At 45.4% G+C, this 19,781-nt stretch overlaps 1 protein-coding gene across 9 annotated transcripts in view; it reads left to right on the forward strand.

The window, feature by feature from the left end:
• The window catches only part of Cpeb3 (cytoplasmic polyadenylation element binding protein 3), a 185,448-nt gene extending 169,560 nt beyond the window's left edge, over nt 1-15,888 (forward strand). For all 9 annotated transcript variants that reach the window (XM_052186656.1, XM_052186680.1, XM_052186657.1 and 6 more), the window contains exon 10: nt 12,073-15,888. In XM_052186656.1, the coding sequence (XP_052042616.1) occupies nt 12,073-12,300 (228 nt within the window). In that variant the 3' untranslated portion in view covers nt 12,301-15,888. The remainder of the gene's footprint in view (nt 1-12,072) is intronic.
• Nucleotides 15,889-19,781: the final 3,893 nt, after the last annotated feature.

Here is a 19,781-nt window from a genome sequence, read left to right on the forward strand (position 1 = left end):
GACTCTTCTAGGATTGTATGTGGAGGATAATGTTCCAGGAAAAATACTGTTTTCAACTCCTCCTTTCATGTTCAAATTACATGAAAGAAGAACACAATTTAATACACACAGTTGATTATTTTTCCTTCCCCAATCCTCTCCTTCCTTCCTTCCTTCCTTCCTTCCTTCCTTCCTTCCTTCCTTCCTCCCTTCCTTCCTTCCTTCCTTCCTTCCTTCCTTCCTTCCTTCCTTCCTTCCTTCCTCCCTTCCTCCCTCCCTCCCTTCCTTCCTTTCTTCCTCCCTTCCTCCCTCCCTCCCTTCCTTCCTTTCTTCCTCCCTCCCTCATCTCTCTTTCTTTCTTCCTTTCTATGTTTCACCTGCCCTAGCCTTTCCAAGTACAAATTATTTGGCGAGGCAAGGGTGTTCTGGGCATGTCTGTGATGACAACAGGACATTGAAGGTGTAGTTGATAACCCTTTAGTTTATGACTATTTTGTGATATTAATGATCATGATTTAACCCAGGGCCTCGTTACTGCCAGGCATGAGTTTCACCACTGAGTTGCATCTCCAGCCCAAAACCTTACCTCTTTTCTTTTTGTTTTTTTTTTTTGTTGTTGTTGTTTTGTTTTGTTTTGTTTTTTGTTTTTTGGGTTTTTTTTTTTTTTGGTGCTTTTTTTTCTAAGGCATCAAACATGGCTCCATATTATTTTTAGGTAATTTGTTCCTTGATGATTTCATACCTGTATTAATGTGAGCTGTCTTACATTGGTGCTGGGCATAGAACTTGTCCTCTAGAAGTGCAGTACACATAGCTAACCACTGACCCATCTCTAGTGCACATAGCTAATCCCTGAGCCATCTCTATCCCTTGTGTATATAATGTATTCTCTTTGCTTTACCCATTGTTACCCTCTCATCCCAACAAGTCCCTCTGTCTGCATTCTCCTTGAGACCTGGAGGATCCCGTATGTCCCAGGCCAGCCTCACACTTGGTTGGAGCCAAAGCTGATCTTGAACTTCTGATCCTTCCTGCCTCCACCTCCTTGGTATTGGGATTATAGGCATGTGCCAGGGACTAAACCCAGAACTCTTTACATGCCATTCCCATACTCTACCGACTGAGCTACAGCCCCAACCCCATTGACAAATAATGTTTTCTTTACTATTTTAGCTTAGTATTGAGGGCTAGAGACAGAGTTTCCATTCACCAAATTGGGGCTTTTTTAAATACGTTGGTTTAAAGAACATTGTAATAGCTAAGCACATACTGTTTGCTTTCATGTACTTTAAAACAACCCTGTTTTCATTTCATGAGATGTGTCTGTTGCCCCTTTCTTTCTTTTGCAAGCACCTTAAGTAGTTCATGTCTTTAATCTTCTTTACTGGAAGCATACTGAGCCTGACTTGGCTGAGAGCTAAGAGGCATTGTATTTTTAGCTCCTTGAAGATTAAGATGACCCAGTTGCCATACTAAGTGCAGTGTTGATATCACAATTTGTCCCTGGACAGTCCTGTTCTGAAATACATATAAAATGACTCAATAGCAAAAGGTATGAGGGTTTGGATGGCTTGTTTCAGATGATCTCTGCTGGGCCCTGCAGTCTGTGCTCCTGGGACCCAGCCTGTATCTCACTGCTAGAACTTGTTCCTTCTGATTGGGTTTAAAAGCTTCCTGGCTATAGCTATAGCTGTGTCTAATTGGGTCCTTTGGGGAGGAATCAGTACCCCCAGACCAAAGAACTAATGCAACCTGGGCTTTTTCTGAAACACTGAGGCTCTCATAGCTGTTGATTCAAAAGTCTTTTTAAAGGGAACCTTTTTGTGTAATCCAGTGAGATTTTGGAATGGCGTGGGACCTTTCTGTCACGGCTGTCTTTGCTAGTTGGGAACCTTGGCTTCTCCTCACTTGTCTCTCCAGGTCTTGGGGTTTGTGGTCATTTTTAGTGTGAATGCCCTGTTTTAGCAGAATTATTTTGTTCTTCTTGCTGTACACAGTAGTGCAGGCCTTATAATTCCAGCTACTCAAGAAGCTGAGGCAGAAGAGTAACAACTTTGAGAGTAGCACAGTGAGATGCGTTATCAAAACAATCTTTTTCTTTTCAGCTCATATTTGCGTATAGATGTGGCTTATGGGATGACCAGTCAGAAAAAGACCATTGTCATTGTCCTAGCTGTTTACTTTAGCACAACACTCAGGGTCTCCAAATGTACAGGTAGGTGGCGTTGGCAGTGGGCAGTCTCTTGGTGAGTGCTTATTCTTACATGGAAGATCTGGTATTAACACCCACTAGGGTAAAGGAAACAGGCCTGAGCCGGCTCAGCAGAGTGCTCTGTGCCTATCCTGTGACAATCACCTAGCTCATGGACTTCAACCAAATGCCTTGGTTTTTGTTCTCCACTTGGTACAGTTTGAGCAGATTTATGTTCGCATCTGAATCTCATTCCCAAGCAGCATGGAGAAGCAAGACAGTGGTAGCCCAGATGCTGCCAGCTGGGTTTTCTTCTCTTTCGTGAGACATGACTACCAGCAAGGCTGATGACCTGAGTTCCACCCTTGGGATCCTTGTGGTGGAAGGAGATGGTCAGCTGTCACAAACCTCTCCTACCTCTGTGAGCATGCCATGGCACATCACACAGTGGAATCTTTCAAATGTAATATTTTTAAAGGGATGATTTTAAGGCCAGAGACCTCACAGATCTCCACATCCAATAAAACATAGAGGAGGTATTGGCAATGGTCCATTCTGTGTAACCATGCATTTTGAACTATGCAGATGACATCAGGATCATTTTAAACCTTTCACCTCCTAGTACCTGAGATTGTGGAAAATGGTAAGAATTATTATCCTTTATAAGGCAAAAGAAAATAAAATCCAAACACTTCTCCTTACAGCTTTTTTCACTCTATCCCAGGGTATCTCTAAAATTAATAACTGTGAATTTGCTATATCTGGAAGGTTGTGGGTGACTTTTGTTGCTAGCAAAAAATTATTTGTACGTCGCTCCTTTCATTTCCTAGGAATCCGCCATCTGCTTTTTAAGCTGTGGGATCTCAGCTCATAGACTGTTGAAATTTAGCATTATGTTTAGCTATTCCTGGCCAGCCTACTAGTGGGGAACCTGCATTAGTGCTGGGTGGACGTGGTAACTAGAGGGAGTATTAATGCGGCTGTGTGGTTTTTAAGTCTGGATAGTCTCTGATTCAAGCCAAGTTTTGTGTGCATGATGTTAAAAGCCTTGGATACTCCCATTAAATGTGTTTTCCAAGAAGACATGTTGCTTGGGATGATAGGAAATGACCTAATAAGTGATCCAGGGGCCTTTCATGGCCTGATCATGGAATACCCTAATCACATTAAGGCCAGTGTGGAAACAGGGACCATTATACCTAATCCTTAACTTTCAAACACGTTCTAATTATATTAAACTTCAAACACTGCTCTTTTCTAACCCTCACACAGTATGTTAAATAATCTGATGTGTTCCTACTTGTCACCCTCCCTATGTCCCCCCAATCCCCACCAGTCTCTACCTTGGAAATTCCACGTGTGTCTCTGATGGAGATGACTTGACCTGCCCCATTCTAAATGGAGCCTGTCCTGGCACTGAGGTCCCAGCTGTACTGTCTAAGTGACCACTGTCAGAATTGGTTTATTGAGATGTTAAGTTTGTTTAGACTTCAGGAGCTTCTTTCATTTTATTTTAAATTATATGTATGAGTGTACATCTGTATAAGAATGTAGTGCCCACGGAAACAAGAAGAGGAAGGCATATCTCCTGGGTGTGAAGTTGTATGTGCCATCTTATGTGGATGCTGGGAACGGAATTCAGATCCCTGCTAGAACATCAGATGCTCTTGCTACAGAGCCACCTTTAGCCCCAGGAACGTTATTTTTTAAATGGTAAACTCAGAATTTCTTCCTGTTGGCCAGAGAACGTATTCTAACATCTCACTTTTAGAGCTCTTCATCTTGATCTCATCACATAGTCACAATCCTTTTAACGAATGGCCTGTCTGCGATATGTTGAGTCTTATCTGACATGGCTGTGAGCTCTCGTTAGCTCATGTCTAGACTGTTGTGTTTGCCTTAAAGCTTGTTTATGTTAATGTCAGCTGATCTTCTGCTTGTCTGTCACTGATAACATCCAGATGCGTTCTGAACCTATCCAAGTTAAAAAATTCAAAATCGGTTATACTTCCTGGAGCTATAGGAAAGAGTATTTCCGACAGAAACACCATGTACCAAGCTCACATTCACAGCATCTTTTGGGACTTCAGCCTGGAGTTTATGCTTCTTTTTTAGAATAGTCTGTGAGTCACAGTACAGTCTGGGATAGTCAGGCTGACTTCAAACTCATAGGGATCTGCCTACCTCCTAACAGTTTGTGCTTTCAATCCTGGAAGGGCTGGGACCATCTAGAGCCATGCTGAAGATGTCTGTTCAGAGCGGTCGTCCCTTTGGTAGCACCATATAGGATCTCCCATGAGTCTGGTCCCTCTGACAGTGTTCTTCCCACAGTAGGATTCCCAGATGAAGAATCGATGGTTCCAACCAAGAGTGTAGCTAGTTTTCCTTTCATTCGGCTCAAGTGCTGTTTGCGGTGAGGAAGTGCAGCAATGCTCTGGGCTCTTGTTTCTCCCTGACCTCTGAGCCCACAGACTGACAAACACCCCTAACTCTAGTATCTAGTCACTTACTCCCTCAGAGTGATTTTAAGACCAGGTAAAGGTGGAGGACCCCACTTCAGAGCTGTGTTTTTCATTTGAGTGGACCCAGGTTGTCTTGTCGAATCTCTGTTTGATGTGGCTAAACACAGAGGTGCTGTTGTCTCTGTCCTTTCATACCTGAAGGAGGCTCTGAATAGTTTGCCATGGCCTTTCATAGCTGTGATCGCCATATTATTGACTTCCTCCCTGCCCCATCCCCATGGTGTACCCCCATGTTGGAGACAGAGGTCTTCTTCAGCTGTCTTCCTCTATGGTTCTCTACCATGTTTTTTTTTTTATTTTTAAATATTATTTATTTTTATTTATATGAGTACACTGTAGCTGTCTTCAGACACTCCAGAAGAGGGCATCAGATCCCATTACAGATGGTTGTGAGCCACCATGTTGTTGCTGGGAATTGAACTCAGGACCTCTGGGAGAGCAGTCAGTATTAACCGCTGAGCCATCTCTCCAGCCCTACCATGGTTTTTTGATTTTTGTCTTGCTTTGTTTTGGTTTTTTAGACAAATCCTTTACTGAACAGAGAGTTCACTGTCTCTGCTAGACTGGTTGCCCAGAGAGCCCTGCTCCCCACCCCCCATCCACCTGCCAGCACTGGGCTTACAGCCTGGCTTGTATGTAAGTGTGTAGCATCCAACTCAAGTCCTCAAGCCTGTACAGTAAGCACTTTGAGACCTGAGCTAAGCCCCAGCCCCAGCCCACTTTCCTTCTTAAGATCTTTGGCAGATTGCATGATGTGGTCTCTCCTTTTGTTGGCTTCCTCCTTTCCCAGTCGTGTCAGCATGCTCATGCCCAGAGACGACCTTACACTCACTCCTGGTTGCTTCACGTGGCCTCTTTGTCCACCTCACTTTGCATCTGAAATCTTCACGTTCAGCTGATACCCAGCCAGCCCCCGGGAGCATCCCTCACTTGCCCCAGGATGGCTAGACATCTGATTGACGTATTGAGTGATAACCCTCGTCAAGGACATACAGTTTTGGTTGCTCTTAATTCAGCTTTAGAACCTACGCCACACTGCAGCTGACCTTAGCCAGTGTTTCATCCCATTCCCACAAACCTTCCAGTCCAGGGAGAGAGATCTGCACCTGCTCATGCTCTTCCTATGACCACCCCTGCTTCTAAGAGTTACTTTGTCTACTTAATTTGGGAGGTCAGTATTTTGATCGTTAGAGACAAAGCAAGCATTGATATCATTTTATGATGTCTGACATTTTTTTGGTCATTCTGGGAATCCTACTGTGGAAAGAACATTGTCAGAGGGACCAGACTCATGGGAGATCCTATATGGTGCTACCAAAGGGACGGCCACTCTGAATAGACATCTACAGCATGGCTCTAGATGACCCCAACACTTCCAGGATTGAAGTCTGTATAATTCGTAATTAGCTTCCTGCAGAGTCTTCCTATTCAAGGCTCTGTCTCGGTTCTCCTTACCTGTCCAAGAGCATTACTGCACCACAGGTACTTTGTGCCCTTGGACCTGGTCACCCCATGTGGTGGTGGATCTAACTATTTCTGTATCTGTATGGCATTCTCACGTCCTGTGCCCTTGGCTCTCCTGGAAATAGAGGGTCAACTTGATTGGCTCTACCTAGGACTTGGATATTTGGCCTTCTGTGGTAGTTCAGACCTGCAGTTCAGTTCCTACCATTCTGATGTCATCAGTGTCGTGGCTGAATTGATACCCTAAAACTAAGTGATTTAGGTGACTGACAGAGAGACCAACTTTTTTCTATTGTATTTCTTTAGCAAGAAAGTAGAGTTAATTTGGAAGTTACCCAAAATACCAGTCAGATGGTGTTGGGATATGGCAGAAACTACAGAGACTTTGGGAATACCTTTAGGAAGCTTTTGTTTTATGTTATTAATTCAATTTAGTATATTTGTTTGTTTGTTTGTTTTTGGCTTTCCAGGCAGGACTTCTCTATGTATCCCTGGCTGTCCTTGAACTCACTTTGTAGACCAGGTTGACTACCCTTGTTCAGTCTGTACAGCAGGCTGGCCTCCAACTCAGAGATCCGCCTGCTCTGCTTCCCAAGTGCTGGGACTAAAGGTGTGCACCAATACCACTGCTTAATTCAATTTACTATTTTTTATTTTGTTTGGGTGTACGTGTGTGTGTGTGTGTGTGTGTGTGTGTGTGTAGGCCAGAGGTTGATGTTGGGTTGTCGGTTACTCTCCACCTTATTTTTCTTTGAAATAAAGTGTCTCATTAACCCTGTACCTCACTAACTGGTTAGACTGACAGGCAGCAGGCCCTAATAATGACTGCTGCCTGGCTTTTACGTGGGCGCTGGATCTACGCTCAGGCCCCCGTGCCGTGTGACATTCATCGTAATCACTGATTCACCAGTCTAGCCTCAAAAACTATTTTAGGGAGGAGTTGTGTCTTATCCTCCATTGTACAGTAATGTTGGCTGGCGTTAGCAATTTGTCAGTGAGCCTATGAACACTAGTCACATGGATAAATCCACTTTGGACAAAAGAACCACCCTCCTGTAGTGGTGCAGGACAGCCTGAAGATCAGTATCCTTCGTGGACACTGTCTCCTTGGCATATCTTTGTGCAAACTCTCAGATCAACGCTTTCCATATAGGTGCTCTGAGAGGCTTTGAGGTCAGCTCCACTCACCTGTGTGGAAGAAGCCTGGAGCTGTCTTCAGGAAAGGCTCCCAGACTGCAGTATTATCCAAAAGCAGATGCTCTGTTTAAACTCCTACTGACTGGCACTAATAAGTAAAAGTAAAGAGTGATGAGAATTCGCAAACTTGTAAGGCCAGTTGAAAGGTGTTAGAAATGATAGCAGTTTGAAGGAACGAAAGTAAAGACTGCATTGTGTTGTAGCACCTGACTCGACAAGAGCTTCATGCCACTTGCTAATGCTGGGACAGAAGGTGTGTGTGTGTGTGTGTGTGTGTGTGTGTGTGTGTGTGTGTGTGTGTGTGTTGAGACAGAGACTCCTGTAGCTCAGGATGACTTAAAACTCCTGATCTTCTGCCTCTGTCTCCTAAGTGCTGAGGTTACAGGCTCCTGTGACCATGCCTGGCATATCACAATGTTTAAGTCAAGATCTCTTAAGCCAAGATCAAGGGAAAATGCCTGTCCTCTGGAAATGTAGCTCAGAGAGAGCTACTGCAGCTGATAATGAGGATTGTCTGTGCCCAGCATGAAGGTCTTCACAAAGATCCAAAGATCCGACTAGATCCTGCAAAATCCTCACAAAGACTGCTGCTGCCAAGCTCAGCTGAAAGCCAGTTGAGTAGCTAGAAAAGCCATCCTGGTCACATCACCTTATCTTTTCAGCTGTGCTGTGTGACCTACTTTCTGTATCAAAGAACATTGCCCCAAAACTGAAAAGGCAATTTACAGTGTAGAGCAAACATTGTCTAGGCTAAATCCAGAATATAGAAAGAACTGTCCAACTCAGCAACAGAAAGACAACAGATTTGAATAGGCCTTTCTTCATAGAGCCAGGTACATGGCCATTCTTGGGGTTGGGGTACTGGTGCATGCCTGCCCTTTATAGACCCAAGAACACTGGGACAGATGGATCATACACTTACCTTAAAATAAATGAATGATGACCATGTCTTAGTTAGGGTTTTACTGCTGTGAACAGACACCATGACCAAAGCAAGTCTTATAAAGGACAACATTTATTTGGAGCTGTCTTACAGGTTCAGAGGTTCAGTCCATTATGATCAAGGCAGGAGCATGGCAGCATCCAGGCAGGCATGGTGCAGGAGGAGCTGAGTGTTCTGCATCTCCATCTGAAGGCTGCTAGCAGAACACTGGCTTCCAGGCAGCTAGGGTATAAAGCCCACACCCACAGTGACAGACCTACTCCAAAAAGGTCACACCTACTCCAACAGGGCCACACCTCTACTCCCTGGGCCAAACCATCACAGAGCAGATGAAAAGAAGTTAAATATCCTTGATTAATAAGTAAATACCAATCATAGCCATGGTGAATGCACAGCCCACATCCTCCCCACCAGGATGGTTATAAACCCACAAATGAAGCCCAAATTATTGTCACATATGTAGAAATTGGTACTCTGCTACTTTGTGAGTCAGAGTGAAAAATAGTTTATAGATGCTATGGAAAAGAAGTTAGAAGTTCCTCAAAAACTAAAACATTGAATGTCTGGAGATGGCTCAGCAGTTCACAGCCTTTGCCTCACAGTCATGAGGACCAGTTTGAATCTCAGGACCTGTGTAACACACTTCCACACAAATGCCTGTAATTCCATCTCCAAGGAAGGCTGAGACAGAATTGCTGAGACTTGCTAGCTTCCAGCTTTACCAAGAAGCCTGCACACACATACATGCACACACAAGTGCACATGCATAGACATCTATAAATAACATACATAAGTCTTTTTTTTTTTAAGTTAAAATCATTCTTGTCTGTCTGACTAAGTTCTTCCCTAAGCATCTACCCCAAAACACTGGAAATGGCTGCTCTCACAGAGGTGCATGTACTCTTTAAGGAGACCAATCATAGCAAATTAGAGGTAGAAACAACTCAGTGTCCCCAACAGATGAACAAACAGAATGTGGGAGTGGGGTAAAACATGCAATGGAATAACACAGTCGTAAAAAAAAATGATTGTTCCTCCACACTACAAGGGATGTGGTGCTCATGTGGAGTCTAGAACCTTGTGCATGCATAAAAGCTGAAAACATGATAAAGCCAGATGAAACAGATCTCACATATGTAACCCATTTCTGTAGACTATCCAGAATAGATAAACATGTAGAAAGTGTGTACACTTCTAAACCAGCCAGTACTACATAGTGAGATCCTGCCTCAGAAAAACAAACCAACACTGCTGCCTTAGTTACTGTTCTGTGCTTGTGAGGAGACACCATGACCAAGGCAACTCTTATACAAGAAAGCATTTAACTGGAGGCTTGCTTACAGTTTAGAGGGTCAGTCCATGATCATCACAAGGACACACCCCTCACAAGGACATACCTCCTCACAAGGACATATCTCCTCACAAGGACATACCTCCTCACAGGGACATACCCCCTCACAAGGACACATCACCTCACAAGGCCATATCTCCTCACAAGGACACACCTCCTCACCTGGCCTTATCTCCTATAAGGCCTTATCTCCTCACAAGGACACACCCCTCACAGGGACACACCCCTCACAGGGACACACCCCCCACAAGGACACACCCCCACAAGGACACACCCCCTCACAAGGACATACCCCCTCACAAGGACACACCTCATCACAAGGACACACCTCCCAGTCCTTCTGAAACAGTTCCTCAGCTGGGGACTAAGCATACAAAGCTATGAGCTCATGGATGCCTTTCTCATTCAAGCCTCCACAAAAACAATGAAAAAATGGTTGGCTTGGGGAGATGTTGCATTAAGTGTTTGATGTGCAAGTGTGGGGACCTTAGCTTGGACTTCTGCAGGAATATGACCCTGTAATCCTAGCACTGGGTGGAGTGGGGGACAGGATTTCCTGGGGCTTGCTGACTACCTGTAGGGCTCAGGTTCCGGGAGAGACCTATCTCAGGGGAATAAAGTGGGGAACAGAACACCCAACCTTCTCTTCTAGCTTCCCTGCATATTCATGGGCAGTGCATCTGAACACACAAGAGTGCATACAACCAACACATAACACACACAGAGACACACACACACACATTGTTGATTTTATGTGAGAGAGAAAAGAAACTCATGGTTAGGTGTGACGGGATTCGATGCTTCAGAGTGCTGAAAGCAGGTGGGAGGCGGCTTGTAAATCGGGCAGAGGCGGGAAGACCAGCATGGGAGCAGGCTGAGCTCTGGCGACCTTGAGTTTGAAGCCAATCTTGGCTATGTAAGTGAGCAGTTAGAGTCTGTTAGAGAAGTCACTAGAGAAGGGAGCCTGCGAGCTAGAGCTACAGACTGGCTCCCACCGAGGCCACAGACAGGAAGCCACTGTTTCTCTGAGGTAGCTGGACTCAGCCCCGTGGGGCAGAACAGACCCTCTGACCAAGAAGGAGGCCTTTGGGATGGATTACTAAGATGGCACATATATGTGAGAAAACCAGAGAAAGCAGAGAACATGGCAGCAGATGCGGACACTGACACTAAGTACATCCGAGCACAGAGTGTGATGGCCTGGCCTCAGGAAGCCCTAGGAACTGCAGCTGTGCCCGCCCACCGTGTGTGGGGAGGGGCGGGCGGAGCAGTGCCCATGTGTGTAGGGGAGAGCAGTGCCCGGGTGGTCCACTCCACCACCTCCTCATAGGGAATCTGTAAAGTAGGACAAGGCTTTTCTCCCCGTGTGCAAACGAGAGGAACAGGTTTCTGGTGTGGCCTGGCTGTGAGCCCAGGCAGGTCTGACTCCTGATGCAGAGATGATGCTAAGGGGTTTTTTAGATTCCCTGCCTGCTCGGTCCTCTGCTGGGGGTGGGGTGGGCAGCAGTAAAGACATCCCCCTGGGAGACCAAAGGTGACCACAGTGCTCCTCTCTGCAGGCCAACTGCTCACTGTGAGCGCCTGTCTACGGCTCTAGCTAGCAAGGCATGGTCCCTTGGAGGGCCGTCCACCTCCAGCCTCCGTGCTAATGCCCCTGCCTGCTTCCCCTCGTCCACACTCCCCGGCCTCTGCCCCCACAGAGGCTTCTGGGGTCAGACAATTGAGCCATCTTGCAAGACTGAAACCTAGCTCCCTCACTCTTCCCCAGAGGCTCCAGCACAGCAGGAGGTACTTGATCAGAGTCCACGCCCATTCCTCCTGATGTTCAAGACAAAGAAATTTACAAGTCAGTCAGTCTTCCAGATGCAAGGGAAGAGGTAGAGGGAAGCAGGCGTTTTCTTCTTTGGTTTTGAAAGTCTTTTCTGTCGTGTAGCTTGGCTTCATTTGGTCCATAAAATGTTCCCTAAAGAACTGTCCCGTGATGGAGAGAGTACGTCCAAGTGAGTAAGACACCTGCATCTGCAGGGACACCTCGGCACGGCCCCTTGTCCCTTGTCCACAGGACCTGGCAGTCCATGGTGTCCAGGATTGCATCAGGACTGTTTCAAAAGCCTTGCCATCACCACAGAAGCCCAAAGCTCCCTTCAGCCTACCATCTCCCTATCAGGCTTGGTTCTAGCATATGTCACTTACAGGGATGCCTTTTCAAGCTGGTGGCCTTTGAAGCATTTTTTCTCTGGCATGTTCTTTGTCCTGCACTGAAATCCCGTCCTACACAAGGTCAGATGTAGCCACATGGGCCCTCTCTGGGTGCACAGCCATGTGTGTGGGTTGTGCCTTTTCAAGTCAGGTAGCCGGATGATACCTCGCAGTTCCAGACGAGGAAGCCCTGCTGACCGATTGTGTCTCTCCCCTTCCGGCCCAGGTGGAGGTGAAGCCGTACGTGCTGGATGACCAGATGTGTGACGAGTGCCAGGGCACTCGCTGCGGTGGGAAGTTTGCCCCGTTCTTCTGTGCCAACGTCACCTGCCTGCAGTACTACTGTGAATACTGCTGGGCCAGCATCCACTCCCGAGCTGGCCGTGAGTTCCACAAACCGCTGGTGAAGGAGGGAGGCGACCGCCCCCGGCACGTCCCATTCCGCTGGAGCTGAGCCCCGGGCCGACACAGCTACAAGTACTGGAGTAGATCACAAGGAGGAAGAGAGGGCACTGCCTCAGGGCTCATGGTGTTCTGGAAATCTGTGCATTCGTTCTCGATTTTTAAAGAAGAAATGGGTCTTTTTATTATTATTATTATCATTTACAGTCATATTACTGAACTCAGCGTCCAGTATAATGCAGAATCGCAGAGTGTATCGGTACCATTTGCACTTCTGACTCCCACCTTGTCTGCTCGGTACCTTGATTTCTTACACCTGACCTGTCCCTCCACAGTGTGTAGACCGCCATCTCATCCGCAGCCGTCGGGTTGACGTCTGTGACTCTGTGTTTGATGTTGTGTTGTCGTTGCTCAGATTGGTCTTGAACTGGAGCACGTGCTTATTTTTAGAGACTTAGAGAGTCACCCCTAGGACAAGACTTACCACAGGCCACACGTGCACGTGGAGGCCGATGTAGCAAACACTTTACAATCAGCAATCAGTAGTGGGGGCGAGTAGAGTAAGGGTAGCCCTTAATGAACGAAGCCTGTAGTCGCTCTGTACTTTGGCGTGGACGGATACCTCACAAGCTGGGTCTTTCAGTTTCCTTCATGTTTGATTTTTGTTTTGCTGAGGATTTGGGTTAGATCTTTTAGTGTTATGTAAATTTATGCTGCAATAGCTTTTGCTGCTATTAAAATGGTATTGTTGATACCATAATACTCTATTCAGGATAGGGTATCAATTAAAAACAAAAACAAGAACCCAACAACACACTTTTGTGGTTTAGGGATAGAGCCAGCTGCCGGAGGGCAATCATAAGAGAGCAGAGAGCCACGGGAGGCCGCCGTCCTGACTGCATGCTTACTTAACGCGGTTGCTGCATGCAATAAAGTTTATATCCAATGTCTAGTATAAAACCTTCCCACAATGCACAAATTAAGAATCTATATAAGCTATAAAATACTCATTTTCTAAAAAGGATTTCTTTTTCATTCAAAGAATTGGTAATCTGTGGGAGGAAGGCATACCTCAGAGGGTGGAATGCTTGTGGACAGGAAGAGCCCATAACAGGACGACCTTTATTACGACCAATAGAGACCCTAGTGTAGGATGGTCTTCCAGCAACCCCGTGGGTGGGAGATGGTGTACTGCGGTGCTCTGTTACATATTGTGCAATTTATTTTATATAGTGAAGTGATTATGTCTAACTGTGATCAAACGTAACTGTTTGAAGCCTCTGTGTCAGACATTGATGAGCCTGACGGTTCGTACCTGGTGAACGAACACATGGGCTCTGAGCCATGGCCTCCCAGTGCTTGCACCACTCCACATAGCCTCAGTCCTGTCCAGAAAGCCAAAGAGCTCATCTTAGCTTACAGACACTAAGAACACAGCATCTAGAATGAGTCAGCAGACTGATACGGAGGCTCAGAGCTAAGGAGGCCACGGGAGGTGATGCTAAAGGATGTCTGCACCAACTCTGGGCAGACGGGGCCTTCTGCGAGACAGTGACTGCTTAGTTCCCTGGATGTATCCTGTGTAGCTTGAATAGAGTGAAGCCCTGCTTGTGCTAGCTTGTGCTAGCCTGTGCTAGCCTGTGCTAGCCTGTGCTAGCCTGTGCTAGCCTGGGCCTTCTGTTAGAATTCACTTCTGGGCTTCAGAAAGTAATGGAGACACACATGGTGATTGCAAGACTCTGTAATGCTTTTTAAACCTTTCTTCCTTTGTTTTGGATTCTGGGGACAATCTGACTGGGTGTGGCACTGCAGAGTAGACAGAAGTCAATGTGTCTTTTGTGCTGTGACGTCCTTGTTCTGTCTTGAAGTTAGTGTTGCAGTGGTTTCTGTTATAGTTTGTTCCTTTTTTCTCTCCAGTGTTTAGTTGTGAATACTGGCTCTCCAGCTACAGTTTGTTTTTGGGGAAAAAAAAAGGAGAAACAAAATAGTTTTTTACTGAATTAAAAGATGCCTATTAGAACTCTTCCCCCTTCCGGTTTTCTCTGGGCCTTTTGGTAATAACCGCTCTTCTGCAGCCCACATGTGCTTTGCTTTGCTTTGGTTCCTTTTTCTATGTTTGTGTTTTGCCTTTTCTTTTCATCTGTATGGGAACTTTTGTTACGCACTACTACTTTTTATATTCTAGAACGTTTTCAAAAGTTGGCTGATGATTTTCGCTTGTTTGTTTTTAAGGAAAAAGGCATGCTTTCTGACTGACATGATCTTTTGCAATACCTCAATTTTGAAATATAGGAAAGAAAATGATATTTTCTAAGTAAGTTTATTCAGAAAATATATATTAATTTAATTCTGCAAGAAAATGATTTAACAGATGGGTAACTTTATTTTTTTCATGCTTATTTGTGTTTTTTGAAAATGAAGAAGTCAGAGCTTTATAACTATAATATTAAAGATCATATCTAACCTACAGAAATCTACCTAATTATGTGAAACATGCAAATGTTTGGAAGAAGCACCCCTCTTTCATGTACTAAAATAACCCTGAGCTCTAGAGGAGCCGGAAGACTGTGCAGCGTGAGCTAACGCAAAGGCCACAGTGTCACAGAGACCAGGTTGTCAGAGAGACTCCACTTGGTGCTGAGGGCTGTGACTTGGGTGACAGAAACTGCTTTCCCTTAATTTGTATATTTATAATCAAGTGTTGATTGTGTGACTGACCAGGATTGTGAAAGAGTTCTTCTGTTTGTATTTTTTTAAAGAAAACTTTTTTAGTTTATTAAATTATAACATGTTCCCTTTTGTTTTGTAAATAAGTGTGCCCCCCCTCCCCAAGTTCTTAATGTTATATTAAAAGAGAGGGTCCTTCAAAAAATTATTTTTTAAAAAAAACAGAGGTATTCTGCCCTGCAACTTGACTGGGAAGCCCCTGGGTAACACAGGTCCGCTGTGGCCTTTCCTGACGGGACACTTGAGCTGGTGGGTTTTTGAAGGCTGTAACAAACCTCGACTCTTTGTTGTTACGTGCAATACTGTTTGTACTGTTTGTATAAAAAATAGAAAAAAAAAGAAAAGAAAAAAGGCATAAATCTTTATTGCAGATTTATTTTCATTGCAGACTTTAGACATTGTGGCTCACAGAGGTCATTTTCTACTGTCAGATACGTACCTTTCCTCATGCTGGTATTTTTTCAATAGTAACGTAGCCTTTGTACTGAGACAAATTTTCATTGTTATTTTTAGAAAGATTTTTTGCTAAGAAAAAAATTAAACATATTTACATATTTTTCATTTTATTTCGTATTTTCTTTAAGGAGTGCTTTCTCAATCATTACTAGAGTTGTTTCTGGGAGGGACTTTCATATCTGGTCAACGTCATAATATTATTTTGTATTTTTACTTGGAATAAATTAATTTTATGATGCTAATTCTTTAAAGGTTTATTTTTTTCATTTTCAGTTATTTTTGAAGCTAAAACCTTTGTAATATTGTTACTAAAGTGTCTAGTTTTTTGAAATGCAAAGCTTTATGTATTAACTTGCCGATGTGGTTTACAATACGACAAGGGTGGAAATGGTTGGTTCTGTAAAGTGACAAGGACTGTAACGGACAATTGGATAATAAAACAATGGAATGAGCAGAACGTGCGAGATCTCGACAAGCCTTTTCCTTTAATACAGTGTTCAGTGTGAGACTAGGGATGTCACAGTACAGGTCTCTAAGGATGTCACAGTGCGTTTATACAACACCAGATGCAGCCAAATCTATGGCCTGATAATGAAGTCATCCCCCTCCCCCCCAAAATAGCTTTGGGTGTGAAGCCTCGCTTGGCCATCAGTGTCCAGTGCTTTCCCTAAAACGTGCTTTGTGTGTGTGTGTGTGTGTGTGTGTGTGTGTGTGTGTGTGTGTGTGTGAATCCACCAACTGCTGTCGGTGTATGAGTTGTGCCTTTCCCCCCAGATCTTTCAGCCGCATGCACAGTGGTGCTGTGTGTGAGAAGACCCCATCTTGTATGTTGCAGGACTTGCATGCCTCCCTGCCATGTCCCCCGGAAGGGCTGGCGGCAGGCTCTGGGAAGCAGGGCTCACCACTGTTTATGTGTTAGCTGCTCCCCATCCTTCTCACTCCCCACCTGCTGTCTGTCATGGCGCCCCTTGTTTGCCTTTCCTTGGAGTGACATTGGGCCACTCTGTGCATGATCTTTCTGCCTTCCTGCTGCTGCTCCCCCAGTCCCCGCACCGCCCTGCCTCCCACCCCCAACCCCTGGAGAGCACTGTGGAAAGCAGCTGTTGCCAAGGCATCTGCAGTGGCTGCGGAGACATCTCTCAGTTGCAGAGCTGGTGTTGTGTAAACGGAACATCCAGGGACTTGCTCTACATAGACGGTGCATTTCTGCAGTTGTTGGTGGCCTCTTCTAGTTCTGCGGAAGTGGAGAGAGGTTAATCAATAACAGAAGTGTGTGTCCAGAGCTGGCTCTCGGGTCCGCTCGATGTATTCAGTTTTGTAAATAATATATAGATTAGATCAAGTTGTGATGTAAAATTTTAACTCAAATTGGGTCCTATTGGTTGGAATTTTACATTAACTACAAATAAATGATTAGGAACAGAAGAAATTGGGGAAATTATTGTTTAGTGGTATAGATTATGCGTAGGTCTCTGCCTGTATCTTGTGTTTTACCGCTTGTTAGTGAGGCATGGGCTAATGCAGTGTCCTGCATTTATGCAATTAGCAAATAACTGCTAGTTTTCATTTTATCTATTATATTAGCAACAAAGTGGCATTTAACTGGGTAAAGCTCCTACCTAGATATTTGAGTATTGTGACATCTCAACTTGCAAGGTTTGAATGAAAGGTTAGTCACAGATTAGTGATAACAAAAACATGTCTTTCTGTTAAAACCGGCCTATTTCTGTGGACCACTCCTCTCACTAGTCTGTATGCTGTGTCTGCTGACATTTCGTTTTTCTTTTATAATATCCAAACTTGTCAAGCTCAGCTACCGTAGTATCCATCCCACCAGCGTATTTTATAATTGACACTGTTGACTTTATACCCCAAAGTGGGTCAAGAGGTGGCTCCAGGGCTGTTGACTTTGTAAGATTACTGTAGTTCATTGGGACACAGAGAGCTTGGGTGCCCACACGGGGATGCCTGCTCCCGGACATAGCGCTCTTGGGGGTATAAAGCATTAGGTGTTTGTATTGCCGCTGTGGAAATGATGGGTATGATTTTAGATGTTCACAGCTCAGATCTCTGTATTTGATTTTCAACTAACAACTAATTTTAACTGTACTGTATCTTTTCCTACCTGTTCTCTTGAATTGTTTTTTTTTTTTTTTTTTTTTTTTTTTTTTGCTGGTAACCCTTCCTCGGCTTCTGCCCTGGGGCTTGGACTAATACTGCTTGTACGGATTCGCTACTGTGACTGAACGTGGAGCGCTCGCAGCTATCGCTTAACTGCTTAAACTTTGTAGTTTGGACTTTTTTTTTCTGTAATAACAACTTATTAAATCTAGTTGTACGAAGCACTGACACGTGTCATCTTTTGCTAAGGACTATCTCTGTGTGTTTATTTTCCATCAGAAACTTCTGACTTGCTCCATACAAAACAAAAACCCCACGTCTTCAAACAGCTCACATATTCCACCAAAGGTCACTCTTTCTCAGAACACACACTTTCAAATGTGCAGGGAAACTTGAAACAAGAAGTGGGCTCAGGTGATACACATTGGGGGGGGGGTCCTTTTTTGTGCTGTTGATGGCCTTCTAGACCTCAGGCAAGGTAAATTTGGGCCACGGTCCCTGAGCCATTTCCCCAAGCCCCACCCCAGTGCCTGTGTTTTAATTGCTAGTATGTTGCCTGTACAAGGCCTAATTCCTTAACCAGAACTGCTGTGAAGGGTAAGTACTGTCATCCTCTTATTTTTTCACAAGGATACCAAAGTCTCCCAATAAACGTTTTTTCAGAAATTGAGGCTTTAGAAAAATTGGTGTAGATTCTGGTCTTAACTACTCGCTTTCTCAGGGAAAAGGCTGTGGAACCCAGCACTGGATGTCCGGGTGGGTCTGGGCACAAGGCGGTTCAGGACTCAGGCCTGGGGTCAAGCATGATGTGCTCTGGACTCCCCCTACCCCGGGACCCTCTCCTATGGTCCTTGAAGCTATTCTCAGGGTGGGGAGGGCAGGAGATCGGAAGGGCGTCCCAGAAGGAGGGGGTGCAGAAAGGAGCAAGCATTCCGGGGGCGGGGCCTAGGTCCTCCTCAAGTCCTCCTCAAGTCCTCCTCCGCCTGTCCTGGATGGTCGCAGGCTTGGATTCCCAGGTCCCAGCCCTGCTGGTAAGAGCGCTGGCCTTACCTTGAGTGGTCACAGCCACGGGCACTCAGGGTCTCCACCAGTGGCCGTAGCTATGGGCCACCTGCAGCCGTGGAGCCGGTAGCTCCGCCCCAAGTCAGGCTCCTTTGAAGTCTGCTTTATGAACAGCCACACATTGAGGAACAAACCGAGTCCTCTCTTCAGGGAGCCCATCCACCTTGGACGCCCGCACTAATCCCTTCCGAAAAAGGTTCTGATGTCCAGTCCTGTGACATGAAGCGGGAAGAGGTATGTGAAGGTGTCATTGAGACAGAAACTTCTGGGTTTGGTCCTGTGTGTGGCTTGAACCTTCAGCTTGGATGGGCTGGTGGACGGCAGGTAGCTGGTCGACACTGACTTTTGGGGCTGTTGGAGGGGGGACGCTTTCCAGAAGCATCCATCACAAGTGAGCACCCTGCTTTTTTTTTTTTTTCTAAGAGCCTTCTGTAGGTCTTCATCAAAAGATGAGGCGCATCTTTTGGCATACTCCTTTGCCTTCTGTGCATTTTCATTTCTTCTTAGGGCAGGGTCTTAACCCTGGCTGGCCTAGTCCTAACCGTGTAGCCCAGACTGGCTTTGAACAGATGTAGCCAACGCATGCTCTCCTGGGTTTTAGCTGGAGCAGTTGAACTAAGCAGACTGTTGAACATGGGAACCAGGGGCTTTGCTGGGAGTGAGGTTTGTGACTTTTTCAGTTAACTGATGATCGCAGATCTGTGAACTAACTCAGAAAGATCAACAGAAAACGACAAACATAAGCCACCGTGGAGCTGCCTGCCTAACAGACAGGAGCTGGGCAGGAAAGTGGCTCCACGGTCAGATCCGTGGACTGGGCTTGAGTGTGAGGCTTGATGCACAAATTGGCAGGGGTACAGAAGCCTCCGAGCGGAGGAAAAAGGGTAATCCTGAAAAAGCTGCTTTGGGAAGCTGAATGAGTTAGTTGTCTTCAATTTAAAATAGCATTCATGGCAAGTTTGGGTGTTTGAGTTAGGATCAATGGCCTTCAAGCCCAGTGCCGCCTCTACCACCGAGCCACATCCTCAGTGTAATGGGTAGTTTTGTAAGAAACTGCCCAACTGTCTTCAAAACTGCACCTCTTACTACACACACCAATGCACCTCCGTAATGGCCAGGCCCTTCCACAGTTTTTCTCCCATTTATGCATATTGGATTTTTGCCATT

The sequence above is a fragment of the Apodemus sylvaticus genome, chromosome 1 (genome assembly GCF_947179515.1).
Source record: "Apodemus sylvaticus chromosome 1, mApoSyl1.1, whole genome shotgun sequence".
NCBI lineage: Eukaryota > Metazoa > Chordata > Mammalia > Rodentia > Muridae > Apodemus > Apodemus sylvaticus.